The sequence below is a fragment of the Pavona decussata genome, unplaced genomic scaffold, assembly GCF_977016875.1.
Source record: "Pavona decussata unplaced genomic scaffold, jaPavDecu1.1 SCAFFOLD_282, whole genome shotgun sequence".
Taxonomy (NCBI): Eukaryota; Metazoa; Cnidaria; class Anthozoa; order Scleractinia; family Agariciidae; genus Pavona; species Pavona decussata.
Window position 1 is genome coordinate 80876 of NW_028145683.1, and position 25380 is coordinate 106255.

The 25380-nt window shown below is 39.1% G+C and overlaps 3 protein-coding genes across 3 annotated transcripts in view; all 3 read right to left on the bottom strand.

Moving 5' to 3' along the window:
- Window positions 1-17534, bottom strand: part of LOC146455193 (thrombospondin-type laminin G domain and EAR repeat-containing protein-like) — a 51025-nt gene extending 33491 nt beyond the window's left edge. The window contains exon 1 of the mRNA XM_085094562.1: window positions 17399-17534. The gene's annotated coding sequence lies outside the window, so the exon portion shown is untranslated. The remainder of the gene's footprint in view (window positions 1-17398) is intronic.
- Window positions 1345-21924, bottom strand: LOC146455195 (uncharacterized). The gene is made up of 4 exons (XM_085094561.1): window positions 21548-21924; window positions 21007-21101; window positions 17403-17534; window positions 1345-2426 (listed from the first exon to the last, which is right to left on the bottom strand). The coding sequence occupies exons 2-4, from the start codon at window positions 21092-21094 to the stop codon at window positions 1354-1356; spliced, it is 1293 nt and encodes a 430-aa protein (XP_084950687.1). The 5' UTR covers window positions 21095-21101; window positions 21548-21924; the 3' UTR covers window positions 1345-1353.
- LOC146455196 (uncharacterized) lies at window positions 11040-12409 on the bottom strand. Its single transcript, XM_085094563.1, has one exon. The coding sequence runs from the start codon at window positions 12261-12263 to the stop codon at window positions 11040-11042; it is 1224 nt and encodes a 407-aa protein (XP_084950689.1). The 5' UTR covers window positions 12264-12409.
- Window positions 21925-25380: the final 3456 nt, after the last annotated feature.

The window sequence follows — 25380 nt, forward strand, 5'->3', positions numbered from 1 at the left end:
ATCCGGTCGTTTTAATTTGACAGAAATTTTTTCTCAAAATATAAAAATTCAGTAAACTTCAACAGCAATGTCTAAACGCGGAGAATTTAATAAAACAATTATTCCATTCGCGCTTGTTGGATATGAGATAAGTTATAGCCAACTCGGCGCTTCGCGCCTCGTTGGCTATTTACCATCTCATATCCAACGCGCGCTCATGGAATAATTGTTAATTAACCAATGTGAAAAATCAGCCTTATACGATGAAATTACTTAAAAATCACTTGTTTGATAAGTAGCCGCGTAGAATCCTCTAAAAATGGCTTCAGCAAAGAATATAACATATCCTGAGATGCCGTGAACTAACATAAAGGAATCAGTGCAAATAGACTAACTTTCTTGAAAAGCTTTTTTAAAATTATTATCAGTCCATTTCTACCGTCAACCAGCGAACTTATCACAACTTCACAAGTGTAAAAGCTATGACAATGACACTTCGAGAATATATAGTATCTGTAAAAACGTTTTCTTCAAGGTTCGCAACGGACAGTGAGCTGTCATATGACGCAGGAATTAAGGACGGTGCCTACTATTGTTACTGCGCATACGTTCTGCGCATCGCGAGATACTCGGGTTTCCTATGGGTGGTGCCTACTAATACAAGAATATTTTTGCGCGGTTTAAATTTATACGGAGAAAGCAGAACTTACCAAATGCTTTTGGTATCTCAAAAGAAAATTGGGGGTAACCATGCGTTTTTCAGAGATAATTAAGCTTCAATTTAGGAAAAAATCCCATACATTGCTTTATATTTTGGCATTTTTTAGAGATATTATTGCTTAATTATCTCTGAAAAATGCATGGTTACCCCCAATTTTCTTTTTGGATTCCAATAGGCCTTGCTGAGATCTGCTTTTCCCGCATAGTCATAAGCCGCATAAAAATACTTCGGTATTAGTAGGCACCGTCCTTAAGTCGACTTCAAAATGAATGCCTTAGATTAAAATTAAAACCTTAGATTTCCACCCAAAATTGACCCAAAATTATATAAATTTGCAGGAAAAATTATTATTTTTATCTTAAAAGAAGAATCTGATTTTTGAAAACTCTTCCGGTCAAACATTGATTGCCTTACCCGACTTCATGTAACATGCGAAATCATTCCCAGAAAATGTTAACAAAAAATCAAAATATTTCGTTTTGTTTGCTCGAATATGAAAACAAAAATATAAAAAGTGAGCGTGGAAAGAAGCACCCCTCTCAACCTTGTTTACCTTAGACAGGGTTACAGTACTCTCAGTGTTCGTTACAATTGTGGTAGCATGGTGAATTCCAAGCGGAGTCAATTTGCGGGGCTTGTTAAATTTTTTTGATCTATTTGTATACCAGTTTGTATAGAGCACTGTTGATGTTGTAACGCCGTCTTCCATCCCGCTGATTTGCAATTGCCAGGTAAGTGTAACCTTTGTGTTCAAATGCTTTAAGGCCAGTTGCATATTGAGTTGAAATCTCTTGGTAATTGATAAACTGTGATCCGGACAAATGATACACAACCGAATTCCCTCCATGGTAGTTGGTAACAGCCAGGAACGTTTCACCGCAAATCGCAAATGGTTCCCAGTTGAAGGCTCCGTGAGTGGGAATGGACTGGAACAGAACAAACCTGCTGCCATTCCATTTGTAAATGAACGAGTCGATGTTGTAGGAATTTCCCTTTTGCCAATTAGCAAAAGCGAGGAATGTCTCACCATTGTCGCTGAAGGACTTGACATCAGAGGCACCATATGTCTGAAGAGACTGCAGTTTCAAAAAGCTGTCACCTGACCACTTGTACACAGAGGACTGGACAGAATAGCGCTGCTTGACGCTTTTGCGGTTTGCAAAAACAAGAAAAGTTTCAGTTTTTATTGCAAACGCAGTACTCGCTGCAGCATTCTCGGTCCTTATCTCCTGGAACCTGTTAAACTGGTTTTCGCCCCACTTATAGATGACTGAGTTCAAACTACGCGTAGTGTCATTATAAGTATTCGTGACGACGAGAAACAGGTCCGACAATATTTTAAAGAAGTTAAAACTAGTTGCTCCGAGTGTCGGAATGTTTTGCACGACGATGAAGTGGGTTCCATTCCACTGATAGATGGCAGAGTTCAACCGAGATGTAGTTTTATTCCTGCGATTAGCAACAGCAAGGTAATGTTTGTCAGCGATTGTAAAATATTCCATGTCACGTCCTCCTTTGGTGTCTATGGTCTGATAGCGGTTAAACTTTCCAGTTGAATCGTCCAGTTTGTAGATGTAAGAGTCTGTGTTGTATCCGTTGTTATCATCATAAAAGTGAGCGAAGCCGAGAAACAGACTCCCATCGATACTGAACTGTTCAATGGCGAAAGCACCTTTGGTTGGTAGGTCTCGATATTTTTCGAAGTGAAGCCTTCTACCGGAACAATCTTAATAGAAAAACAAACATGCCACTTAACATTAAATAGGAAATTTTATATAACATCAATATAAACAGTATACCTTTAACTTAAAATGGCAAACTTAAGAATGCAATGATTACCACCGACAATATGATGTTTGAGCAACGGCACTGGCGCTTTCCATATTCGTTGCATTTTCTTGTTATAATTGGGTGTGGTTAATAGTAAAGGGCCGGGCTTGGATAAGAGAAACATTTTTAATTTCCAAGGGCAGGACTCTTGAACCCTATGGGATGTGTGGACACAATGAAGAGTTTGTTAAGGCGATTTTAATGAAAAAAGGGAATGGATTTATTATCCTACGTGTAGCCGTAGCTGGGTGGGTACGGCTACACGTAGGCTATGGATTTATCGGATTTAATGAAGAAATAATATTATATTTGTAGATTTGTACTCGACGAGACCGTTTGGGCAACTGTACTTTACAAGAACACAGCGCGATTTCCGGACAACCTGCGTGTTGTGTTTGAGAAAAGCTTCGAAAAAATCGGGTATCGCCATTTAACAAAAGCACGATTTCAAAACAAAAACAAACGACCGCATTGAATCAAGGGTGGAAATGGGCCTTTATTCCGTTTAAATCGCTATTTTTATAATGGCTTCTGTACACGTTTCTGCTTTCTATGTTTATCAGTCAATCATTTCTCAACTTTTCATTAGTATTTCATTTTAAATATTCCAACCGGTTTTTTTTTTCATTTTTACCTAGCTTTTTGCAGCCCCTGAAGAAGGTTGTCTAACCGAAACATTGATGGACGTGGATTGTTTTCGCTATTTGGTTCTCCGTAGCGATTTTCTGTGCGAAATTCAGCTCGGCACGCAATGCCTTTAGGGTGCACATGCGTCTCAAAGGTGTCGAGCGACCGCGGTCTGGATGTAATTTATTTTAATGTCTCTGAGATGTTCTCGAAATCGGTCACCTAGTCTCCCTCCTGTGTCACCAATGTATAACGTGTATTTTACGCAACTGATAACATTATTAGAGGTGGATGTAAAACGAACAGCGTTTGAATAGATCGCTTGTGTAGATTTGTGTCGGTATTAAAGGTAAAAAGGTTTGTTTAAAGAGGAATGTCATGTTTTCTAGGCGGTCTTTTAGTGTGTGAAGTTTCATCTTATCACTTTCCAGTTCTGGAAGTTCAAGTGTCTTCTGTAAGTACTTATTATGCTTATCAGTTACTGGTGTATTTGCGTGGTAGTACCAATCTATCTCCCTTTTAAACTATGCTACGTCATCTCACTAAAACGGTGTTTGTGCAAACCAACCTCGTTCCCAGGGTCTCTCTTCTTCCCGCCCCAGCGAGAGAGAGAGAGACCCTGGGTGAACCTGGTCACGTGATAGCACACGATAAACTTTTCCCCAGTCGGGGTATACTCGCTCAATTATTTTATTCGCTAGAGTCGATCAGAGATTTTCAAGCGGGTGCGATTTTAAGCAAGCAAAATGCGAGAGATTTGGCGCAGTTTCATGTCGTCTGCAAAAATCGTATATTAAGTACAATCTAGGGAATTTCAAACGGTCAATGAAGCAGAGGTTGATCATAAACTCCAAAACTCTGATCTACACTAGTTGGAGCTGATTCCATGAATTGCCAGAAATAGCATTTATTCAAGCTTAAACTGCGGTAATAAGTACATCTTTTGCTCTATAAAATGAAATGTAGTTCATAAAAAATTCTTTCAGTAACAGCATTATTAATAATTTACCACTCAAGAAAATACAAATACATTCTTCTTGTTCAGTATTCTGTTTATTTACATGTAATTCGCGAAGCACAATATTGAATATATATTTGGTCACCGATTTCCTGTGAATAAATACACTGTTTTCGATCACAATCAGCGCTCTGAGCTCAACATTTTTCGTTTAAGTACGTCTCAAAGTCAAGGACATAGGGAATAAACTAAGATGAAAAGTACCTTTGAATTATATTCACACGCGGCTTGCTTCAGTCCGTTGGTATTTCTGAACACTTCGGCTGCTCACATTCTATTGCCGAAAATTCTTGGTGTTCCATTCGGCAATACTAAAATTGATCTTCTTTCCCATTTCACCCCATTTGGAGCTCTGTTAAAAGGCGTAAAGCCAGCGATACTTCTGTTCTAATCACCATGCCTGTTTAGGTTTTGACTCAAGCGTCCCCCATAGTCTGTCGGTTTCCCTCTGGCGTCCCGAAACGACTGTTTTTAAAATAATTCTTTTGGATTAACAACACTCTAACTGAGTGGAAGAAATGTGAACCTCTTCCAGGTCTCAAGTGAGTGTGCGATGTAGAAATGCTTGATCGTAAAATCGCTTGTTGTCGTAAAGTTCGTAGCTGGCTTCTCCGTCTTTCTGAGAAAGCAACAACTGCATACTTTACTACCCCTCCCTAACGGCTAATTGTGTCAAGCACCCAGATTTTGGATGCCACGTGACCAGCTTCACCCAGGGTCTCTCTCTCTCTCGCTGGGGCGAGAAGAAGAGAGACCCTGGGAACGAGGTTGTGTGCAAACAACGTGGATCTTCATAGTTTTGGTGACAAAGACAATGATTAAACGTACAGTGATGAGTGAGACGAATTTGGAGTTTGTAAGATTACTGTTTTTAACCTGACGCTGTCAAGCAAAAACTTTCCCAAAACTTTAAACAGAAAGAAAACAAGTAGTGAGGGAAGAACCACGGTTTCCGGATTTTCGCGGTGGTTTCTCATTAATATGCGGTGACATACATTAACGCCGATGACGTCAGCGCCTATTGTCTTGCTCACTCATTATAGGATGACGTCATATTTTATTTTAGTAGAGGGGCGCAACACGGTTTCCGAATTTTCGAGGGGGAATCTCATTTACTTGACGGGGCATAAATTAACGCCGATGACGTCATGACCTATTGTCTTGATCATTCATTATAGGATGACGTCATATTTTTTTTCTAGCCTTACCAACAGGTTATGAACTGGTTTGACAGGTTTATCAATGATGTCATGCTCTATTTTTAACTTATGGCAGTCATAGGCGGTATCACCGGTTTGACAGGTTTTTGAAGTTATTTTTGGATACATGACATCATATAGTACATACATAAATACTTTATTGTATAGCTCCTCTTTGGAGGCCCTTCCGCCATACGTGAAAATAAAGATAAAAATAATGAAAACTATTTACATTAAGATGGCAAAATAGAGAAAAAAATTACGATAAACTGAATATATGAATTGAAAAGATTCTTAAAAAAAGTCTCTTTTTTAAAACGCTAAGACTTTCCGTGTCTCTGAAATGCTTCGATAAATTATTGTAGACTTTTGCCCCACGGAGGGCGAAAGCCCTTTGGCCACTCGCAAGCTCCAGGATCTACAATTTCTAAGATAACGAATCTGCAATCGGAAGTCTTTTTAGAAAAAACAAAAATGAAATACGCGCGACACCCAACCGACGACACATAACGACGAATGACCCGTTTGTCACCTTTTGTCCGTTTTGGCGTGGTTTTGGTCTTTCAGGCCTGGTTATGGCCTTTGTGGCCTGTGTTTGGCCTTTTCTGACACTCTATATAACCTGACTTTTCCCGAAAACTCGGAAATAATGAAAAATATTTGTCGTGTGTGTTTCTCGCTTAAATTAATTACGCACTTTTTCCGCCTAATGACTAAAAAAGATTCGTTTCAGGTTGAGCTTTGTTGAGGATTAAAGAGTTAATACAGTCGATCTTTTGTTGTCTTGTTTATTACAGTGCTCGTAATAAGAATGTTCCGGTTCATAGATTCGTTGCTCCTAAATTGTGTGTGTTAAAACACACACACACACACACACACACACACACACACACACACACACACACACACACACACACAGAGATTTCATAATATGTATATCTTAATATAGTCGATTATGTTAGATGTTAATGACTGTCCACCTTTACTTACGTTAACAAGGGTCAACGCGCTTTTTGCTTTCAGATCAGAGACTTAAGAGCCACTGTCTGGAAATATCGAGAATCCGGCGTTAGTCGTGAAATTTTCAATTCCTTCATATTTTGCCCAAATAACCTCTATAGTGAGTTATTTTCGAAAATACTTTTCAAAGGACCTGAAGCGCTTTAGTTTTTTCGAAATCTAAGAAAGTTCGAAAAACGCCATTTTGGCCTTCCGGCGGCGTCGAAACTACAATAAAATTATGCATTTTCTTTTCGCTCGTTCAGATCAACGCAATAACATCTATCGATGTTCTTTGGTTAACTCGTAACAGAACTCTTGATCTCCCTGAATCACTAAATTATTTTGAGAAAGCTGTTGAAAACTGCTTGTTTTTGGCTGTTACAATTACCCTAGTTACAGCGCTTTAGCGGATAAGGTAATTTTAGCTAACTTTAACAGCAACGAAAGCCCACTGGTACATGTAATTTGAAGTTGAAACTAGCATGGTCTTAAAGCCCATTCTTTATAGTTTGTTGTATAGAAATTGCTAAGGCGGCTCGACAAAAGTGTCCCGTCGAGAGACGGAAACGTGAAGTGTACTTTTTGGAATCTCGACCCTTCACGAAGCGAACATGAAGCTTTCCCTGATTCCGAACAGAACCGCACATTGTAAAATCTATCAATGGAAACCTGTTTCGAAATTCTGGATGCATCAAAACAGTCGTGTACTCAAAGCTACAATCCCTTTTGATTGAAAACATTATTATGATAACACTTGTGGAAAACAGGAGACGTGTAGTTCAAGCCGTGAAATATGTAATTCAACGCCGCGCCGAGCAGATATCTACAGTACCACGCACGTGTACACGACGCAAGATTGCTATTTCATTCCACTATTATTTTACCGTTAAAACTAAAAAGAAGATCCTCAACATCATGCATGTTGTCGTCTTCCTTCGTTCATTCTTATCTCGAGATTTTTAAGCTCTGAAGGGAACACGCCACACGCCAAAGAAACAAAACAAAACAAACAAACAGGACGATCAAATTCCAAGACAAATGCAAATAGCTACAAATTCAGGCCCGATTTAGTATTCAGTTGATTAAGACAACCGCACATTTATTTTATATTCCAGTGATAAGGCATAATGTGCATCAAATTATTATGTAGACAAAGTAAAAATAAACTATCGGCAATGTCAAAGTACCATGGGAAAGTAAGTACCAAGGTAAACAAAACAATCTCAACCTCACCGGTCTTTTTGCAATCCTTGAGAAAATGTAGTGAATTCCTTGCTTCTATATTTAGGTATGCCAAACTTGCTTCTATAGGTATACTTGCCAACCGGTAGACTTGTTTCCTCTAAAGGATGTGATAAAATTTACACTGGAGTATTCAGAGTATTGCAATAATCTTCCGTCAGGTACAAAAGTTACTTTTATAATTGGTCAGTCACGCCATATGGTCCAGATTTCTTCCTCTACAATCCAGAACGGCGTTTGTGGCCGGGTTGAAGTAGTTTTGTTGGCCTGTCCCAATAACCTTTGTTCTCTGGGAAGCTTGCAACAGTGACTGTTATGGCCTTGTCGGGAGCCGTGTTGCATGCGATTTTGGTTGGTGATCTGTGCGGCTCCAGTTTCAGAGAATCCAGCAACTGTTGGAATGCGTGACTGTCTATCGCGCGTCCAAGGGCATTTTGCTAAGAAAGGACAGTTAGCGACGATTGCAGAGTGGACAGTGAATCAAAATTGCTGCTCCCCGAGCAGGAAAGGTGTCAAATAATTGTAAACTTCACAGTACACATTGTCACGGTTTTTAGCGCTCAAATCAGTGGAGCCGCGCGCGTTGCGCGTTGGGAGGGGGTAGGGGGTGGGCAATGGAACTGGAAGGTGGAAAAAAATCACAGGAAATTTTTCAACAAGGCTGCTGCTAAGGCCTTGTTTTGTTTGGCTCCTGTGTTTAAATGCAAATGGTTCTTTTAGGACCTAAAAATTAAATATTATTATTTCCAAAACAAAAGTTGAAAAAAACCAATTGCTTAAAAAAATCGTCCACCATCAACATCCCTTCCCCCACTGTCGACGCGCCCGAAAAAAAAGGTAAGAGGAAAGAACGGTCAGTCCCTTGGAACATTAGAACTTCTAGCTAGCAGGATTCCAGCTTGATTCTAGCTCTCAGTGTTAGAGCCCTTGTTCTGAAATGAAGATGATGATGATGATAATGATGATGATGCTGATGATTTAAATATGAGCGAGCACGATACACTCCTTTTATTAGTTTGTAATTTTAAATTTAAAGTGAAGTAATTGATTTAATGTCAAAATCACAGGGAGTACTTGCGCAATCTCCCGAGCCAGAGGCTCATGATAAAGTCCTTGACAATAATTATTAGTAGATTTTAATTCAATTTGATTTTTGAGGAGAGGGGAAAATTGGAGTACTCGGAGGACGAGAACCAACCATTAACTAAGCCCTCTTATATGACACTGAGAACTAGAATCGAAGCCGGGCCATATTCAAACCAAATTTCCGGAATAACTACCTACATGATAATGACGACGAGGTGTGCTCCTTTTTCATCTGTTTTCATCTTCAGCCAAGCCTGACACAGACTACACACTCAGAGCAAGAGGGAGAGTCGTAATCTTCCAAGGGACCAACCGTTTTCTCTTCTTACCATTTTTTGTTTGTTTGTTTGGTTTTCTGTGGTTCGCGGAGGGTAAGGGCCGGGATGCTGATGCTTCTGAGCAACTGAATTCTTTTTACAACTTTAGTTTTGGGAATAAGTTTTATTTTTTAGATCCTGAAAGAACCATTTGCATTTAAAAACAGGAACCAAAGAAAACAAGGCCTTAGCAGGAGCCTTGTTGAAATTTTTCCTTTGACTCAATGTGCGCGAGTTTTTCCACCTTCTAATTCCAATTTCCACCCATACCCCTCCCCCCCCCCCCCAACTCCCAACGGGCGCCTCCACTGATTTGAGCCCTAAAAACTGCGACAATGTGTAATCTGAACCTTGCAATTATTCGACACCTTACCTCCTCGGAAAAGCAGCAATTTTGATTCACTGTCCTCTCCACAATCCTCGCTAACTGTCCTTTCTTAACAAAACCCGAGATAGGGCCGGGTCGCACTAGGGAAATTTTGATCACATTTTTGTTTACTTAAGCATACTTATCTGTCATCGCACCACTATTCCTTATGCGACCGGTGTTTAACAAATTTGAAAAAATTTAGAAATCCGGTCAAAACTTCAAAGACGCCGTAGTGTATGGGTGGGGCAGGCAGATTTTGAAAAAATTTGCAAAAACAAAAGAAGCCGCTTCCGCAGATGTCAACACTAATCGTTTTAACCGGTTCATGATCGAACTCTGGAATTTGGCGGGCATTTTGTAAACTCTTCGTGCCATTCCAGAATGGACGGACGTTTCCCTTTCTATTATTCGGCGTCTGGCTTTCCCATGAATATACAACAGGTTCCATATTATCAACAGCCTTTGCCAGGACCCAGTGGAATCTTGGCTGTTAACCAAGGCCTGCGCAACAGCCCAGTCGCATCAAGCGACAGGTCAGGGAGCCCGAGCTCCCTCGAGGTGGAGGACGAGGAAAGCGCTGTTCTTGGCTCCGCGCTTCAAAAGAAACAATACGACACCTGGACGAAAGAAGAGCAAAAAACACTTGTTAACTTGTGGGCTGAACGACACGAACGGCTCGAAAGTAAAGATGCACGTAAAGTGTGGGATGAGATCGCCCAAGAGATTAATCGCAAATTTGGCACAAAGCGCATCGGCAACAAGTGTCAGAAGAAAATAAAGTACCTTATAGAGAAATACAAGAATGCTAAGGACTGGAACTGTAAGCAAACGGGAGGACATAGGAGGCATCCCGATTTCTACGAAGAAATAGATGCAGTCCTTGGCTGTCGGGATGTGGTTACGCTTCGCAATGTAGCAGAAGCAGGATCGAGAGCTTCAATTTCTGCTGCCACCCCGACTAGTGCTGGCGAGACAGAGAGTCAAGAATCGAGCCCCGAAGCTAGAACGGAGCGAAAAAGGAAAAGGAAAAGGGCCAGAATGGAAGAGCAGGATGATGAAGAAAGAGATCTATTAAAGTCTTCTTTGACTGGGCTAGAAACACAGCGAAAAGACACGAATGCATTCATGGAGAGTGTCACAAAAGTGCAAGAACAACAAGTGAATACTATGAATGCACTGGTAGGAGCCCTGACTAATTTCTTGCAAAATAGCAACAAATAAATCATACTGACAATTTATTCAAACAATTGTGAGCTTCATACTAAAAAGTGTATACAGATGGACAACATAATCAAATGGTGTTACAGTTGTTGATGTCAATTTAATCAAGTTATACAGTGTTTCAGTTCGCGGCAGCAATCAATGACTGGCTGTTACTTTATATCAACGAGTATGGACGTTAAGCCTTCGGTTTCTAGTTTAAAGATATATTCATGATATTACAAATAGTTTAATGTTATTCCATTGCAATTGAGCTGCGTGTACGTTTGATGGATCATTGCGATAGCGTAAATTTAAGCAAACTATTCTTTTTATTATGAAACAAAAACAGAGGTAGATTTCCATAATACGATTTATAGTATCAACAATAATAAAAGTATAGATCAAGAGTAAAGGTGGATTGAATCACTGATTTGTATCCCGTGATTTAAAGGAAATCTTTTAGGACATCCCTGATGTTATCTCCGTCACGTATCACGTTTAGAGCTTGATCGCCAGGGTCGCAATCATCATCGCTCTCCTCTTCTTCCCATTCGTCTCCGATCCTGATACAAATATTGTGTAAAACTGCACAAGCCACGGTCGTTTTTATGGCAAAAGATATGGCGCTGTCTAAACGTTTCTGGAGTATTCTCCATCGATTTTTCAGAATACCAAAAGCACATTCTACCTTAACTCTTCCAGAAGAAAGTTCCTTGTTAAAGGTTACTTCATTCGGGTCGCGTGTGCCTTCTGGATATGGTTTCATGAGCCAAGGACAAAGCGAATAGGCACTGTCACCAAGAAGGTAGGGACCTATTTCATGACCATTAACATTTACGGTTGGTAGAGTTAGAATTTCTCCTTGCTCTGCTCTTCCAAATATAGTACTCCGCCTCAATACACGAGCATCGTGCATACTTCCGGGAAAACCACATGCAAAGTCAATGAAAACCTTCTTCCCGTTAACGATAGCCTGGATTATGAAGTCGTGTTGCTGATATTTGCTAAAATAATCTGGTGCGCTGTCGATTGGTGCTTTTATTCTAACATGTGAACCGTCAATAGCACCCACAACGTTTGGTAGATTGGTGAGGTCTGAAAACGTTGCTATCGATGAATTCACCTCTGCAAGAGTATCTGGAAACTTGATGTATACGTTTCTTAGTTCATAGAGGCCATTTACCACGTCTTGTACTGCCTCAATGACGGTCGATTTCCCCACATTAAACACTGGTCCAATGCTTGAATATGAATTGCCATGGGCCAAACGATATAGGCCCAAAGCAAGAACTTTCTGCGGTGGTAAACAATCTCTAAATTTCGAGTTTTGCCTCGCCAATCTTGGACCCAATATATGACGTATTATTTCAAAAGTGTTCTTGTTTACCCGTAGTTGCTGACGAAAGTATTCTTGTGGAATTGTTGGGTCGTTGTAATGTATATCGAACCAGGACTCTGCTGGTCGGGGAATAGTCCACGTGTAAGGACCGACACGCATTCTTCGCAAACGTCGTTGTCTTCTAAGACAAGCGATGTTTAAGACTGCCCTGTACTCACTCATCCACCTCTGATAAAGGATGAACAAAGCGAACATTTGCTGCTGCTGTATGTTCATGATTTGAAGAAGCAACACCGCAATAGCGACGCAAAAGGCCTGATTTGGGTTCATGTTTACTTAGAGTACGAGGGAAAGTTGAAATCCGATCAATCGACTGATTTTGAAAAATGCGACCCCAATTTGTTTTCCAATTTTTGGCACTTCCGTTCGCGGTTTCGCATTTTTGGAATTTTTGGTCCGGGAAAAATTTTGGTTTTAGCTGTAGTGCGACCCGGCCCATACCATTGGACGTCCTGTATACGCCGCGCGATAGACTGTCACGCATTCCACAGTTGCCACACAGGCACCAAGTCGAATATTTACACACCGCTCCTGACAAGGCCATAACAGTGCCCGTTTGCAAGCTTCCCAGAGGACAAAAGTTACTGGGACAGGCTAACAAAACTACTTCATAATTCGGCCACAAGCGACGTTCTGGAACGTTTTGTAGAGGGAGAAATCTGGTCCATATGGCGTGATTGGTCAACTATAAAAGTAACTTTTGTACTTGACGGAAGGTAATTGCAATGCACTCCAGTGTAAATTCACATCCTTTGGAGGAAACAAGTCTACCGGTTTGCTAACATATAGGAGCAAGTTTGTCATACATAACTGTAGAAGCAAGGAATTCACTACATTTTCTCAAGGATTGCCAAAAGACCGGTGAGGTTGACATTGTTTTGTTTACAACTACAAATTAATTAAAGCTTGTTAACAGTTGCTTTCCCACGGTACTTTGACATTGCTGAAAGTTTGTTTTTACTTTGTCTACGAAGTCATTTGATGTACATTATGCTTTATCGCTGGAATATAAAATAAATGTGCGTTAATCAATTGAATACTAAATCGGGCCTGAATTTGTAGCTATTTGCATTTGTCTTGGAATTTGATCGCCCTGTTTGTTTGTTTTGTTTTGTTTCTTTGGCGTGTGGCGTGTTCCTTTCAGAGCTTAAAAATCTCGAGATAAGAATGAACGAAGGAAGACGACAACATGCATGATGTTGAGGATCTTCTTTTTAGTTTTAACGGTAAAATAATAGTGGAAGGAAATAGCAATCTTGCGTCGTGTACACGTGCGTGGTACTGTAGATATCTGCTCGGCGCGGCGTTGAACTACATATTTCACGGCTTGAACTACACGTCTCCGGTTTTCCACAAGTGTTAACATAATAATATTTTCAATCAAAAGGGATTGTAGCTTTGAGTACAAGACTGTTTTGATGCATCCAGGATTTCGAAACAGGTTTCCATTGGTAGATTTTACAATGTGCGGTTCTGTTCGGAATCGGAAAGCTTCATGTTCGCTTCGTGAAGGGTCGAGATTCCAAAAAGTACACTTCACGTTTCCGTCTCTCGACGGGACACTTTTGTCGGGCCGCCTTAGCAATTTCTATACAACAAACTATAAAGAATGGGCTTTAAGACCATGCTAGTTTCAACTTCAAATTACATGTACCAGTGGGCTTTCGTTGCTGTTAAAGTTAGCTAAAATTACCTTATCCGCTAAAGCGCTGTGACTAGGGTAATTGTAACAGCCAAAAACAAGCAGTTTTCAACAGCTTTCTCAAAATAATTTAGTGATTCAGGGAGATCAAGAGTTCTGTTACGAGTTAACCAAAGAACATCGATAGATGTTATTGCGTTGATCTGAACGAGCGAAAAGAAAATGCATAATTTTATTGTAGTTTCGACGCCGCCGGAAGGCCAAAATGGCGTTTTTCGAACTTTCTTAGATTTCGAAAAAACTAAAGCGCTTCAGGTCCTTTGAAAAGTATTTTCGAAAATAACTCACTATAGAGGTTATTTGGGCAAAATATGAAGAAATTGAAAATTTCGCGACTGACGCCGGATTCTCGATATTTACAGACAGTGGCTCTTAAGCTCTTGTGTAACCTCTCTTCACGGTCCGTTAGCCACTAATTATGCTGAAGCAGTGATCCGACTAAAACCTACATTTGCATAGCAACTCTACGGAAAAAGCCAATAAACTAAAATGAAAAACTAAAAATGAATCGAGCGTAGAAGGATGAGAAGTCTTGTGAAAATCGATCAAAAACCTTAAGTAAGCAAAGGCCACTAAAAATATGCAGCGCCCGGGGAATACATGATAAGCATAATAAGCAAGAAAAATCTAAAGTGAAAGGAATGTTCAAGTTTGAATCCTACAGTATGTTTATGAAAACGTGTCCAGTTTAATCAACGTTACTATGGTAACGCAACATTTATGATCCAACTGATTCTGTCTGTATAATGTGAAGTCTAGGGGGGGGGGGGGGGGGCAGCAGCGAGCCCTGGATCCGAGTTTGCATGATCGCCCCAGTTAAGAAATTTGCCGAGCGAGACTAAGTACTGATTTTTTGATAAACAAACATGGCGGCGATTTCATGAGAAAGCGCGTCGGTGCGGATTCGCAAACAATTTGGCTATTCGATGTCCAAACATCACAGGAAGGTTTCGGTCGCTTTTTTACCTGAAGTTTGATCATCAAGTGGGATCACGGATGCAAATTTTGGAGCGAAAAACGAAAATACTGCAACCAACGACTAGCTGACCCCGGAGAGGATCATTACAGTCAACTCTCTCAAAGCGACCACTTCTCGTAAGCGACCTTTCCCCGTAAGCGACCACTTTGTAAACAACCGTTTTGTTTCTCAGTTAAATACTGTTTCAAGAGCTCTCTCGTAAGCGACCACCACTCAAATTTCTAAGGGACTGCGACCACTTCTTAGGCCAGTAATTTGACATCTTCTTTTGTTTTCTGTTTCCGGTAAGCGACCACCCAACATATTCGGGTATGATCTGAGTAAATAATTACTCAGAAGTAACAAAAGTTCAATTGTTAATGACGCTACCCCGGACAACTGACAGTTTACAGACAGAGAAGATTACTATAATTAGATCTGTAGGTAAATGGGAATTGTTTCAGTGATCTGTTCTAAAATGTTACACAAAGTTTCGTCGGAAGAATGAATAGATGTGAAAAAATCAAATAAATTAGTTTTCATTTGCCTAATTTTAGCTGCTAGGGTAATATTTTTTGGTAATTAACTTATCAGTCCAGCATTAGGCTTATTTTGTTGATCTTTCCCGTAAGCGACCACCTCCTGAAAGCGACCACTTTGTCGTGCACCAAGGGGTGGTCACTTACGAGAGAGTTGGCTGTATTTGGATCTGACACATAGTTCACAGGGTTAGACCTGCTCCTGTAGAAATTGACACTCGCGAGAGGTAGTAAGACTTCCTTTATTCCACTTTATCGTTACCTTCCCTATTTTGTTCATTTATGTACACTGTAGAATTTCCTCTCTTTACAGCAACTACATACTGGGAGTCAACAAACTGTGGAGGTTCTGGTGATCTAATTTTCTGTTTTGCTTAAGTTAAAATGTTACTATCATACTCTCAACAACAGATTTTTCTTTTTCAATCTCTTCTAAATGGTGAAACGTTGAGAGGAGATGTTAGCAGCACTTTGCTCTTCAACTTCGCCGAGTGAGCCACAAATATTGACTTTTGAATTCAGTATGTATGTTTGGTAATGAATGTCATCATTTTAAAGAAAGAGTTGAAGTTATCTTTCATTATTTCAGATTTTGTCTATCATACCTCTGGGGTGAGAACTGAAACATAAAAGAGGCAGGGCGCAGCAATACTCCAGCCAGTCATTACACTAGCTGTGTAAGTGTGTGAAAATGTGCAGTAATTGCATAATTTACAATATACTAATTACACTTGACTATGTTACACAATATGCACGAATTAAACAATGTTGCAATATGTTACAGTTCTGATGTATATTGTCATGTACTGATGACATAATTATACTGCAGAGTAATGTGGTCAGCTGGGTTAATCCTCGAGTTGCTAGAAACACTTCAGTAATCAAGGGGTGATAATTTAGATTGTCTTCTTCGAAATGGCTGTTGCATACATAGAAAAACCATGGTTGATTTGCCATCCCGGGATCTATTTGGTACTGTATCTCCCTTGCAGTTGGGCTTTAGGGTGTGTTCTCAGTAGCCCCATTTTGACATCCATCAATGGGGGAAAACCACCCTACCTATACAGATGGTCATGGACATCTGTAAGGGTGACAGGTAAGACAATAATATTTACATGTACCTTCCAAGGTTTCTGCACATGCATGTGGTTTTAAATCTGCAGGATCTCAGTGCATCAGTACATATTTGTTCACCCGGTGCTACTGAACTCAACTTCCCAATTTTTTGCACAAGAGAATAAGGACCTGAATGTCTTTTCGCATAAGTTAATCTCCTTGTACAGACAAGAGACAAACACCCTTGCAACCGCTCATACAAACCTGGTAGCTCTATTCACAATAATGTTAAGCAATCTTCTTCTGAGATCTTTATAAGCTATCCTTTCCAGTTGCAAAATTTTCTTATCTAAAAATTTCTTAAGGACTCAAGCCGTTTTCCTTGTGTATGCATTTAAACCATTTGTGCATTAACATTAAACTTACAGGAATAACTGTCGTCACGCAACTTTTAAACAGAGGGAGAATTCCATAAAATAAACATGCTGTTTCATTCATAACTACGCTTTCAACAGTTAATACACATAAAATGTGGGCCAAATACTTTTAATAAGTTTACATTAAAGTTCCAAGCCGATCTTGAGAAATAATTAAGCTTACATTCTGGGTTTTCGCGATGACAGTCGTGAAACACTGCGTGGTGGCTTCTAGTTTCTCCAGAACTGAACAAGAATCGAAATTGAAATCTACTATTTTTTCGACGATCAATATCTTCCTGAGACGACAAAAACCGTAATCGTTCGTTCGCTACATTACAAATCATATTCTTCACCACATACACTCGCTGGTAAAATTTCGGCTCAGCTGAGAACAGGTCGCTCGTAATTTCAATGCTGACGGCTCTACTAACCTAAAACAAAGCTGGCACCTCATTTCAGCAGTCTTGATTAATTGTAGTGTTCAGACTTCGTACTACCGCAAAAAAAACATGCTAACAGTAAATAAACAATGACTAATTACGACTGCGTTTTTCACCGTCGAGTCGCCCGGACAAAATGGCGTGAATCTCGCATGAATCTTTCGCATTTCGCGCATGCTCGTTACGGTTTTCGAATGATTGACAGATTTCTTTACTGGGGCGATCATCACTTTCCGAAGAGCGGTAAGATCAAAGGTAGCTGCCAGCCCCCCCTGGTGAAGTCATTTTTACCTACCTTCAAAGCAACTGGTACGTTCAATCTCTGCGGCTATTCTGTCGACTAGGTTCTTAACCTGTTCTTGCTGTTTCTTAACCTCGTCGTTTTGTTTCCATATCGCATCAATGACTTCCTTTTCCGCGGGACAAGCTGGAAGGAATGTTTGTGGCAACACTCTGAATACATTGTCACACCACGAGAAAAATATTATTTCAATCACTGACAAACCTGCAGGAAAGTTTTTACAATAGGGAGCTTAAGGAACGACGACAACAATGGCAACGAAAACGTCACCTGAAAATATATGTTCAGTTTATTTGTGCTACTTCGCGATTATTTCAACTCGCTTAAATTTCACAAAAATGGCGAACTATCGAGGAACCAAATTGGTAGGACTGGCGTACAAGTTAAGAAAGAAATTGAAAACTTCCCCGTCGTGCGTTCACGTTCTCCACGAAACCTAAACTGTGGTCATCTCACGTTGCTGTTTTGCAGAGGACGGCAAAGAAATGTACCAAAATGTACAACGCACGTCCAGAGCGATTGTTTTTGCTCATTAAACCTATTGTTTTGCGGCTTTGTCGTTGCCGTCGCCGTCGTAGTTGCTTAAAACAACTCTGGAGGAGAACTTTCGATAATTATAATTATCACGCTGTTGTAATAATCTTGGTTTATCAGAAATAATAGACTAAACAACACATTTTATGTTTGTTTCTTTAATCCCTTTCTTCATATTCAACAGTCAATGAACTGTTGTTCAACAAGAACTAACTTTCCACTCCGTGAATGCTCCAAATCCCCTCCCCGTCTTGACCTTCAGTTTAATTCAAAATCCTGTTTGAAAAGCTTCACAATCAACCAAGTCTGAGTTTCCTTGAGCTATGACAAATAACAAAGCTGACAAATAACAAAGCTTTCAAAGGAAAGGAGTTTAAACATTGAAACCTTTTCGGGCAAAATAATAGCGAAATTGAACGGTTCTTGATACATACATTCAAAAATGTTTGTCATTATAACTTAAAAACGTTGTCTATGGTAAGGATGGCATCGTTTTTAATTATTACTGAAATATCAAAATCCCTTTCTTTCTTATTTAAGGACGGTGCCTACTAATACCGAAGTATTTTTGTGCGGTTTATGACTATGCGGGAAAAACAGATCTTAGCAAGGCCTCTTGTAATCCAAAAAGAAAATTGGGGTTAAGCACGCATTTTTCAGAGATAATTAAGCAATAATATCTCTAAAAAGCGCCAAAATATAAAGCAATGTATGGGATTTTTTTCTTAAATTGAAGCTTAATTATCTCTGAAAAATGCATGGTTACCCCTAATTTTCTTTTGAGATACCAAAAGGACTTGCTAAGTTCTGCTTTCTCCGTATAGTTTTAAACCACGCAAAATTATCCCTGTATTAGTAGGCACCTCCCATAGGAAACCCGAGTATCTCGAGATGCGCAGAACGTATGCGCAGTAACAATAGTAGGCACCGTCCTTAAATTCTATAATCCAAGTAAAAATTTCAATGGCAATAGGTCTAATTTGCGCAAGAAAACGAAAAAGTGAAGGATTCTGGCAGTTGTAATAAAGTGACACTCTTTTCTCGTACCTACAATAGATCTTCTTACTCTTTGGGAAAGAACAACTGACAAAATCCGTTTTCAAGTGTCAGCAATCTGAAACCTAGGGTCCTTAGGCTCTTTGGTCAGCAGTTGATCGCCAGGAGAGACTCTGGAGAGTTCCGAAAAAATTAAATTGTTTGATTGGCTGCCCCTAACGGCTTGTTTTGTTTACCACAGAAATCCTGCGGTAATAAAATTCCCAGAGTCTCTCCCTGACGACCAGCCACTGGCCAAAGAGCCTGTGGACTCTGCATACGAGATTGATGTGTCAGGAATGTGACACAGCATAACTGCACTTGCTCAACATTTGTAGCAAAACGGTTTTGCTGACGTATTGCCCAAAATGGATTTTCAATATCAATTTTATCGCTATAAATGTCGGTAATAATATTTCACCTTTCGTATCCAGAAAAAGAATATCAACGATTTCAAGTTTCTGGGAAAGAACAAAGACGCCGCTAATGTAAATTTTAAACTTTGACAATGGTAGCCAAAGTGTGCGCGCTGTATCACGCGTATAAGTTAGTTGTACTGGTCACATTGCCAAGCAAACATTTTCTCAAAACTTTGAACAGAGAGACAACACTATTAAAAAGCTGTGTGTTTATGAAAACTTGTCGCAGTTTAATCAACGTAAAGTTTAAACCGTTATGAGAAGCCACTTTTCCTACAAGCATGCAAAGCAAAGATCTGAAAAGTTATGTGCACGTGCCATTTTCATTGGCCAATCAGATTGAAAGAACGTGACTTAGATGTTTTCTTCGAAAACAAAACATCTGGGTACGAGATTAGTGAGGCCCATTTTCTCTCGCTGTGAAAACGTTTGCGTTCAAGCGAAAACGAGTGAGCACCTAAGACTCAATACTTAAGAAGTTAAATTAAAGAAAAACTAAGGAAACTATTCGGTGAATTCGAATCAATAAAAAATAATTCCGTGCAGACAAAGTTGGGAGTGTTTTGTTTTAAAAGCAAATTTAAGTGTTTTTATGTTTTAAGTACGAGAGGAGTTTGAAGTGAATGTTTTAAGTTGACAGAAAGTTATTGCTACACGCTCTTAAAGCGTAGGTTTAATTGCCTTCCACTGTTTTAAATAATTAAAAAAATCTATCCACGGTTATCCTTCAGCTAAATAGAAAAAAAATGTTCCAGGTCTTCAGAGGTATCACGCGTAAACGACTTTTATTTCGAGCGAATGAAGTCTTCTTATAGACCCCTTGCATAAATGGCACCCAAATTTAAATAACAATACTTGATACATCCTAAGCCTCGTGTTTATGTTTCCAGACAAAGGATTTCTCACATGAATATGAGGCTTGGGATGTATCAAGTATTGTTATTCAAATTTAGGCGCCATTTATGCAAAGGGTCTATTGGTTTAGTGAAAGAGTGCAATTGAATGACATCTGGCAAGAAGATGTTTGTGAGGAAGAGGATAACACGAGTTGTTTTTTTTCTTTTTTTTCTAAGAAAATGGGTAGAGTAAATTGTCTATGAAAATCTGGTACACAACCGTCATTTTTAAACAAATTTCAAACCTAACAAACAATCGTGGTATTTGTAATAAACGGACGAGACGTATTAGTGCCCTATTTACCCGGCGTTTATTTGAACATTTACTAAAGGCATGGAATTAAATGGAGGAAATTGGGTGATTAAAATGTTTGCAATAATGTAGTTTTTTTCCACAAAAAATAACGCTAACTAAATGTGTTTCTTTTCTCTGTAACTCCATAAAGATTTGGTGTAAATTGAATTTTCGGTTGAAGTATATATATGGTTGTTACAGCAACAGGAGTCGAACCTATTTACCGAGCTACAAGGGACTCGTCAGAGCTAGGCCATTAACTGCGTACTACGTATTTCTACCCTTTTTCAGTTCACAACAAAACTTCTTTCCACTCTCCGTCTAAAATGTAAGCTTAGGGTAAAAAAGCTTTAGTGTCTGCGCCCACTCTTGGTTGAACTCTGATCACTAGCTAAGCTTATGAAATGATGAATATTTACCTCCAGATTCCACGGAGTGTTTTGCCATCACCGCCACCTGGAACACTATGATGACGAAGACAAGGAACACTGTTTTTTCAAAAGCCATCTTGATTCTAACGAATAAAAGAAAAACCCCAGGGATCAATTATACGTTTGTTACTGTAGACTACGAGCAAGTCTTTATTTTTCTGAGTGACTGTAAAGCAGGTGAATTTCGCGAGCAAGCAAAGCAATTTTCGCCCTCACTCGTGAGGTTTGCCAGCTTTACTCCCTGGCTAAGAAAATAAGGAACTTCTCATAGTCTAGTTACTGATTCGTATTGTGTAATTTGGCAGTGGTGAAAGATCGATATCGATGTGTGAACTGTTCACTCCTTTTTTGCCAGAAATACAAGCAGTTTTAGTTGCACGTATCGATGCGTTATCTTAGTGAGGAAAAAATGTTGACAGGCTACCGAAAGAAAAAAAAAAAAAAAAAAGAAAAGCTAGAAAGAAAAACAAAAAGAAGGAAAACAACACGGAAACAAGACAAAGATCAATTTCTACTCTGTAGCACATACCTTAAATTTGCAAACGTTGTATTCTGATCAGATGTCCTTTTTCAACTGGGTGTGTGTAGCGCACAGTAGTTATATATGTTATAATATATTCCCCGTTAGTGCCTAGCTAAGTGCCAAAGTAAATCATTAATATTCAAACTGCAATGTAAGTGCCTAGGTAATTCAAACTGTCTTGGTAAGAGCCTAGGTAAATCATCAATATTCAAACTCCCTAGGTAAATTGTTAATGTACAAACTCCTTAAGTATAGCGTAAGTGCCTCTTTTTCTATATAATCACTTGACGCACATTTCGCAACCATTATTGTCTCTGAGTCATGTCTTGCTTAATACATTTGTTGCTATTACCTGTAAATTTAATACAAGATGGTTCAAAACATTCAAGTCCCATTGAAAAACGAGTCACTTGTTCCCTTTCACGCACCATTACCCAGGTTATTATGTTAATTCAGTTAAGCTTTGATGACGACTAAGCAGTTCTGTAAATAAACAAAATAGTCTTTTGTTGTCTTTGTTTTTAAAATACAATGCTCTGAATAAAAATATCCCAGCTGCTAAATTGTTGCATGTCAATAACGACGCACACTCAACACACACACAAAGATTTTAGTAATAATTATTTGTTAAGAGTAAATGTCCCTAAGCATGAAATATAATCGTCAAATCGCGGACACAGCTCAAAATTCGATTTCGCTCATACTTTTTCTATAGATAGGCCTTTGACCCAAACTAAACAAAACAGGGTTAGTTCGTTTTAAAATTCGTTTCCTTAAAAGTAATTTAATAAAAACGTTTGCGTTGGTTTTGAGGCTAATTTGGATCGAAATTTCACAATATTCATAGCATTCTAGTGTTCGTTAAAAATACACTGCAAATCTTCCTTTGCTGGAACTTTATAGTTTGGTCTCTACAAAATTCAGCAGTGATAAGAAAAGCGGTTATTTTCTTCCTAAACAACGGTCATGGGTTTTTTCTTGAAGCCACCTTCGATACTCTTTTCAAATAGTTTTGAGGTACCTTAAAATAACTCCCTAAAAATCATGTCGGTACTCCAAACTAGGACCTCAAACTATACGGCAGATACAAATAAAGGATAGATGTCAAAAGTTATGCCGGCATTTTTTTGGGATGTCGGTTAATTGTGTGATACGACTTCATTGAAGTATGCTAATATGACAAATTTGCCGACGGACGCCATTTTGAAAACTAAGGGCCAACACTAAAATCAGGAATCCGGAATACGGAACAGAAAACTGGACTCAGGATCCAGAGGAATCTTCAAGATTGATCAATTAGATTGTACAAAAATTGTCTGAAAATATTGTCAACGCAAATGTTATATTTTTCGATTCGTGGCACCAGAGAAAAAATCTAATTAAGTCATTATTTCCCGCAAATGAAAAATGATTGGTCTTACGGTTAAAACATTTAAAAACGATCGAGCGTACAGTAAAGAAAAGAAATTTGATAGTCTATATCTTCATTTTGAAACTATGTTAAGGTTTTCTGGAGCCAATTTTTGTATAACCTAATTGTTCAATCTTGAGGCTTCCGCTGGAATCAAATTCTGGATTCTGGATTTCGGATTTCAGATTCCAGATTCCTGCTTTTAGTGCTGCCCCTTTGGAATGGGTTTCCTGGAGAATCAGACACTGACTGAGCATGTATTTGAGTTTGTTTGTTTGTTTGTTTTTTTTTTTTTTTCGAAAGCGTCAGTCCAAAATTTCCCTTTTTTGGTGGTTCAAATATCCAAGAATAAAATGGTTCGGGACTACTACAGATTTTCACATATCCGACAAAGAAATGGATTGAAATAAGCTTACCCGTTTGTATCAAATTACCATTGTCGAAGGGCCGTTTCTCACAGTAAACGTCACATGGCCTTCCGTCATTACTTTACCCCTTCAATTTACCTCAAGAAGGCAGTATAAGTCTAAAGTGTATTGAACTCCATAATGTCTATGATTATGTACCTGTTCTGTCCAAAACGCCGGTGTGCTGTGGCCCACGGCAATCGTGAAACCGTAGCAATGACAAGTATTGTTTGAATACGTGCCTCGGTTAAAAAGTCTCTTGCAAAGTGAAGAAAGCAAATCAGTCGAAACGAAACTCGAAATGGAATAAAAACAAATATCATGAAAGGATAAATGCCGTCATAACATCAAATTCGAAGCAAAGACAGTTATCTCGCAAACCCGGTTCTCAGTTTAAAAAAACTTATTAGGATATTTACTGAAATGAACAACCTTTCGGAGCCGGCTCTTTTCTTTCATGTTTCCGAAATGCGGCTGTTAACCGAAAGCTGATACGTCTGGTCAGAAGAAGGAAAATGTCTTTCTCTCTTTTGGTCGGTGGCGAATGTGGATGTGATTCAAGAAGTAGGATTCTGTCGTGTGGGATCCTACCTCTTGTGTCGTGCAACAAGAGTGTATCAGGTCACAAAAAACTGTTGAAATTTAGTGGCTGTGAAACGGAAGTCGAGCTCATACTAGCAAGAAGTGCCTGTTTTCAAACACCGCCGAACATCCAGGAAATGACCATATGTACCTTGCACCGTGAACGTTTGGGTATTGGTTGGCGGTAATCTCGTACCCTGATCTCAGTCGGTTCGGGAATGTCGAGATTAGGTTGGCGATCGATAAAGTCATGCAGCTTGGCGAGCGAGAAGAAGTTATCAAATTTTCCAGTTAAAATGTTGAAAGAGCTTTGTGAGAATCTGGGATTAAATGTGGATGGAACTTACCGTTCATTGATCTGCTTACCCAGCTTGTTGGGGAAAGGTCATGTGCACGTAAATGACACCTGCCAAAATTATTATTATTATTATTATTATTATTGTTATTATTATTATTATTATTATTATTATTATTACAGTCAACTCTCTTGTAAGCGACCACCCTTGGTGCACGACAAAGTGGTCGCTTACGGGAGGTGGTCGCTTACGGGAAAGATCAACAAACTAAGCCTAATACTGGATTGATTAATTAATTACAAAAAAATGTTACCTTAGCAGCTAAAATCAGGCAAATAGAAACTTATTTATTTGATTTTTCACATTTATTCATTCTTCTTATGAAACTTTGTATAACATGGTTCATGGTTCATTTTGGAACAGATCACTGTAACAATTCCCGTTTACCTAAAGATCTAATTGTAGCCATCTTCTCTGTCTGTAAACTGTCATTATCTGTCAGCAGTACGGGGAAGCGTCCTCAAAATTGAACTTTTGTCACTTCTGAGTAATGATTTACATGCAATCATACGTGATTATGTTGTGTGGTCGCTTACCAGAAACAGAAAACAAAAGAATGTGTAATTTCTGGCCTAAAAAGTGGTCGCGGTCACAGCTCTTGAAACAGTATTTAACTGAGAAACAAAACCGTTGTTTACAAGGTGGTCGCTTACGGAAGGTGGTCGCTTATGAGAAGTGGTCGCTGAGAGAGTTGACTGTATTATTATTATTATTATTATTATTATTATTATTATTATTATTATTATTATTATTATTATTATTATTATTATTATTATTATTATTATTATTATTATAACCTTCCCAAATCTCACATTGTAAGCTGCAATTGGACAGTGCAACATAAGCTAAAGTTGCCAAAAATTTGGCATTAATAAAGGAGTGTTAGTGAAGACAAGTCTGCCAGAATACGTTTTCATATAGAATTGTTTATTTTGACGAACCCCTAAGGTGTTTAGTTTATGTGTGGTTGGTGCACTTCATGCAGTCCTCGTTTGATCAGAATTGGATATAATGAAAGTGTTTGCGATAGGTTAAGGACTAAGATCGAAGGGCCAGACTCTCTACCTCCGCTAGAATCTGGGC

Excerpts from the sequence above, each read along its gene's own strand:
- LOC146455196 (XM_085094563.1), bottom strand. The coding sequence starts at position 12,263 with ATGAACCCAAATCAGGCCTTTTGCGTCGCTATTGCGGTGTTGCTTCTT.
- LOC146455195 (XM_085094561.1), bottom strand. The coding sequence starts at position 21,094 with ATGGCTTTTGAAAAAACAGTGTTCCTTGTCTTCGTCATCATAGTGTTC. Across the intron at positions 17,535-21,006 it reads ACACTCCGTGGAATCTGGAG|CTTGTCCCGCGGAAAAGGAA; the intron begins GTAAATATTCAT and ends CATTCCTTCCAG. Across the intron at positions 2,427-17,402 it reads ACGTACCAGTTGCTTTGAAG|ATTGTTCCGGTAGAAGGCTT; the intron begins GTAGGTAAAAAT and ends TTTTCTATTAAG.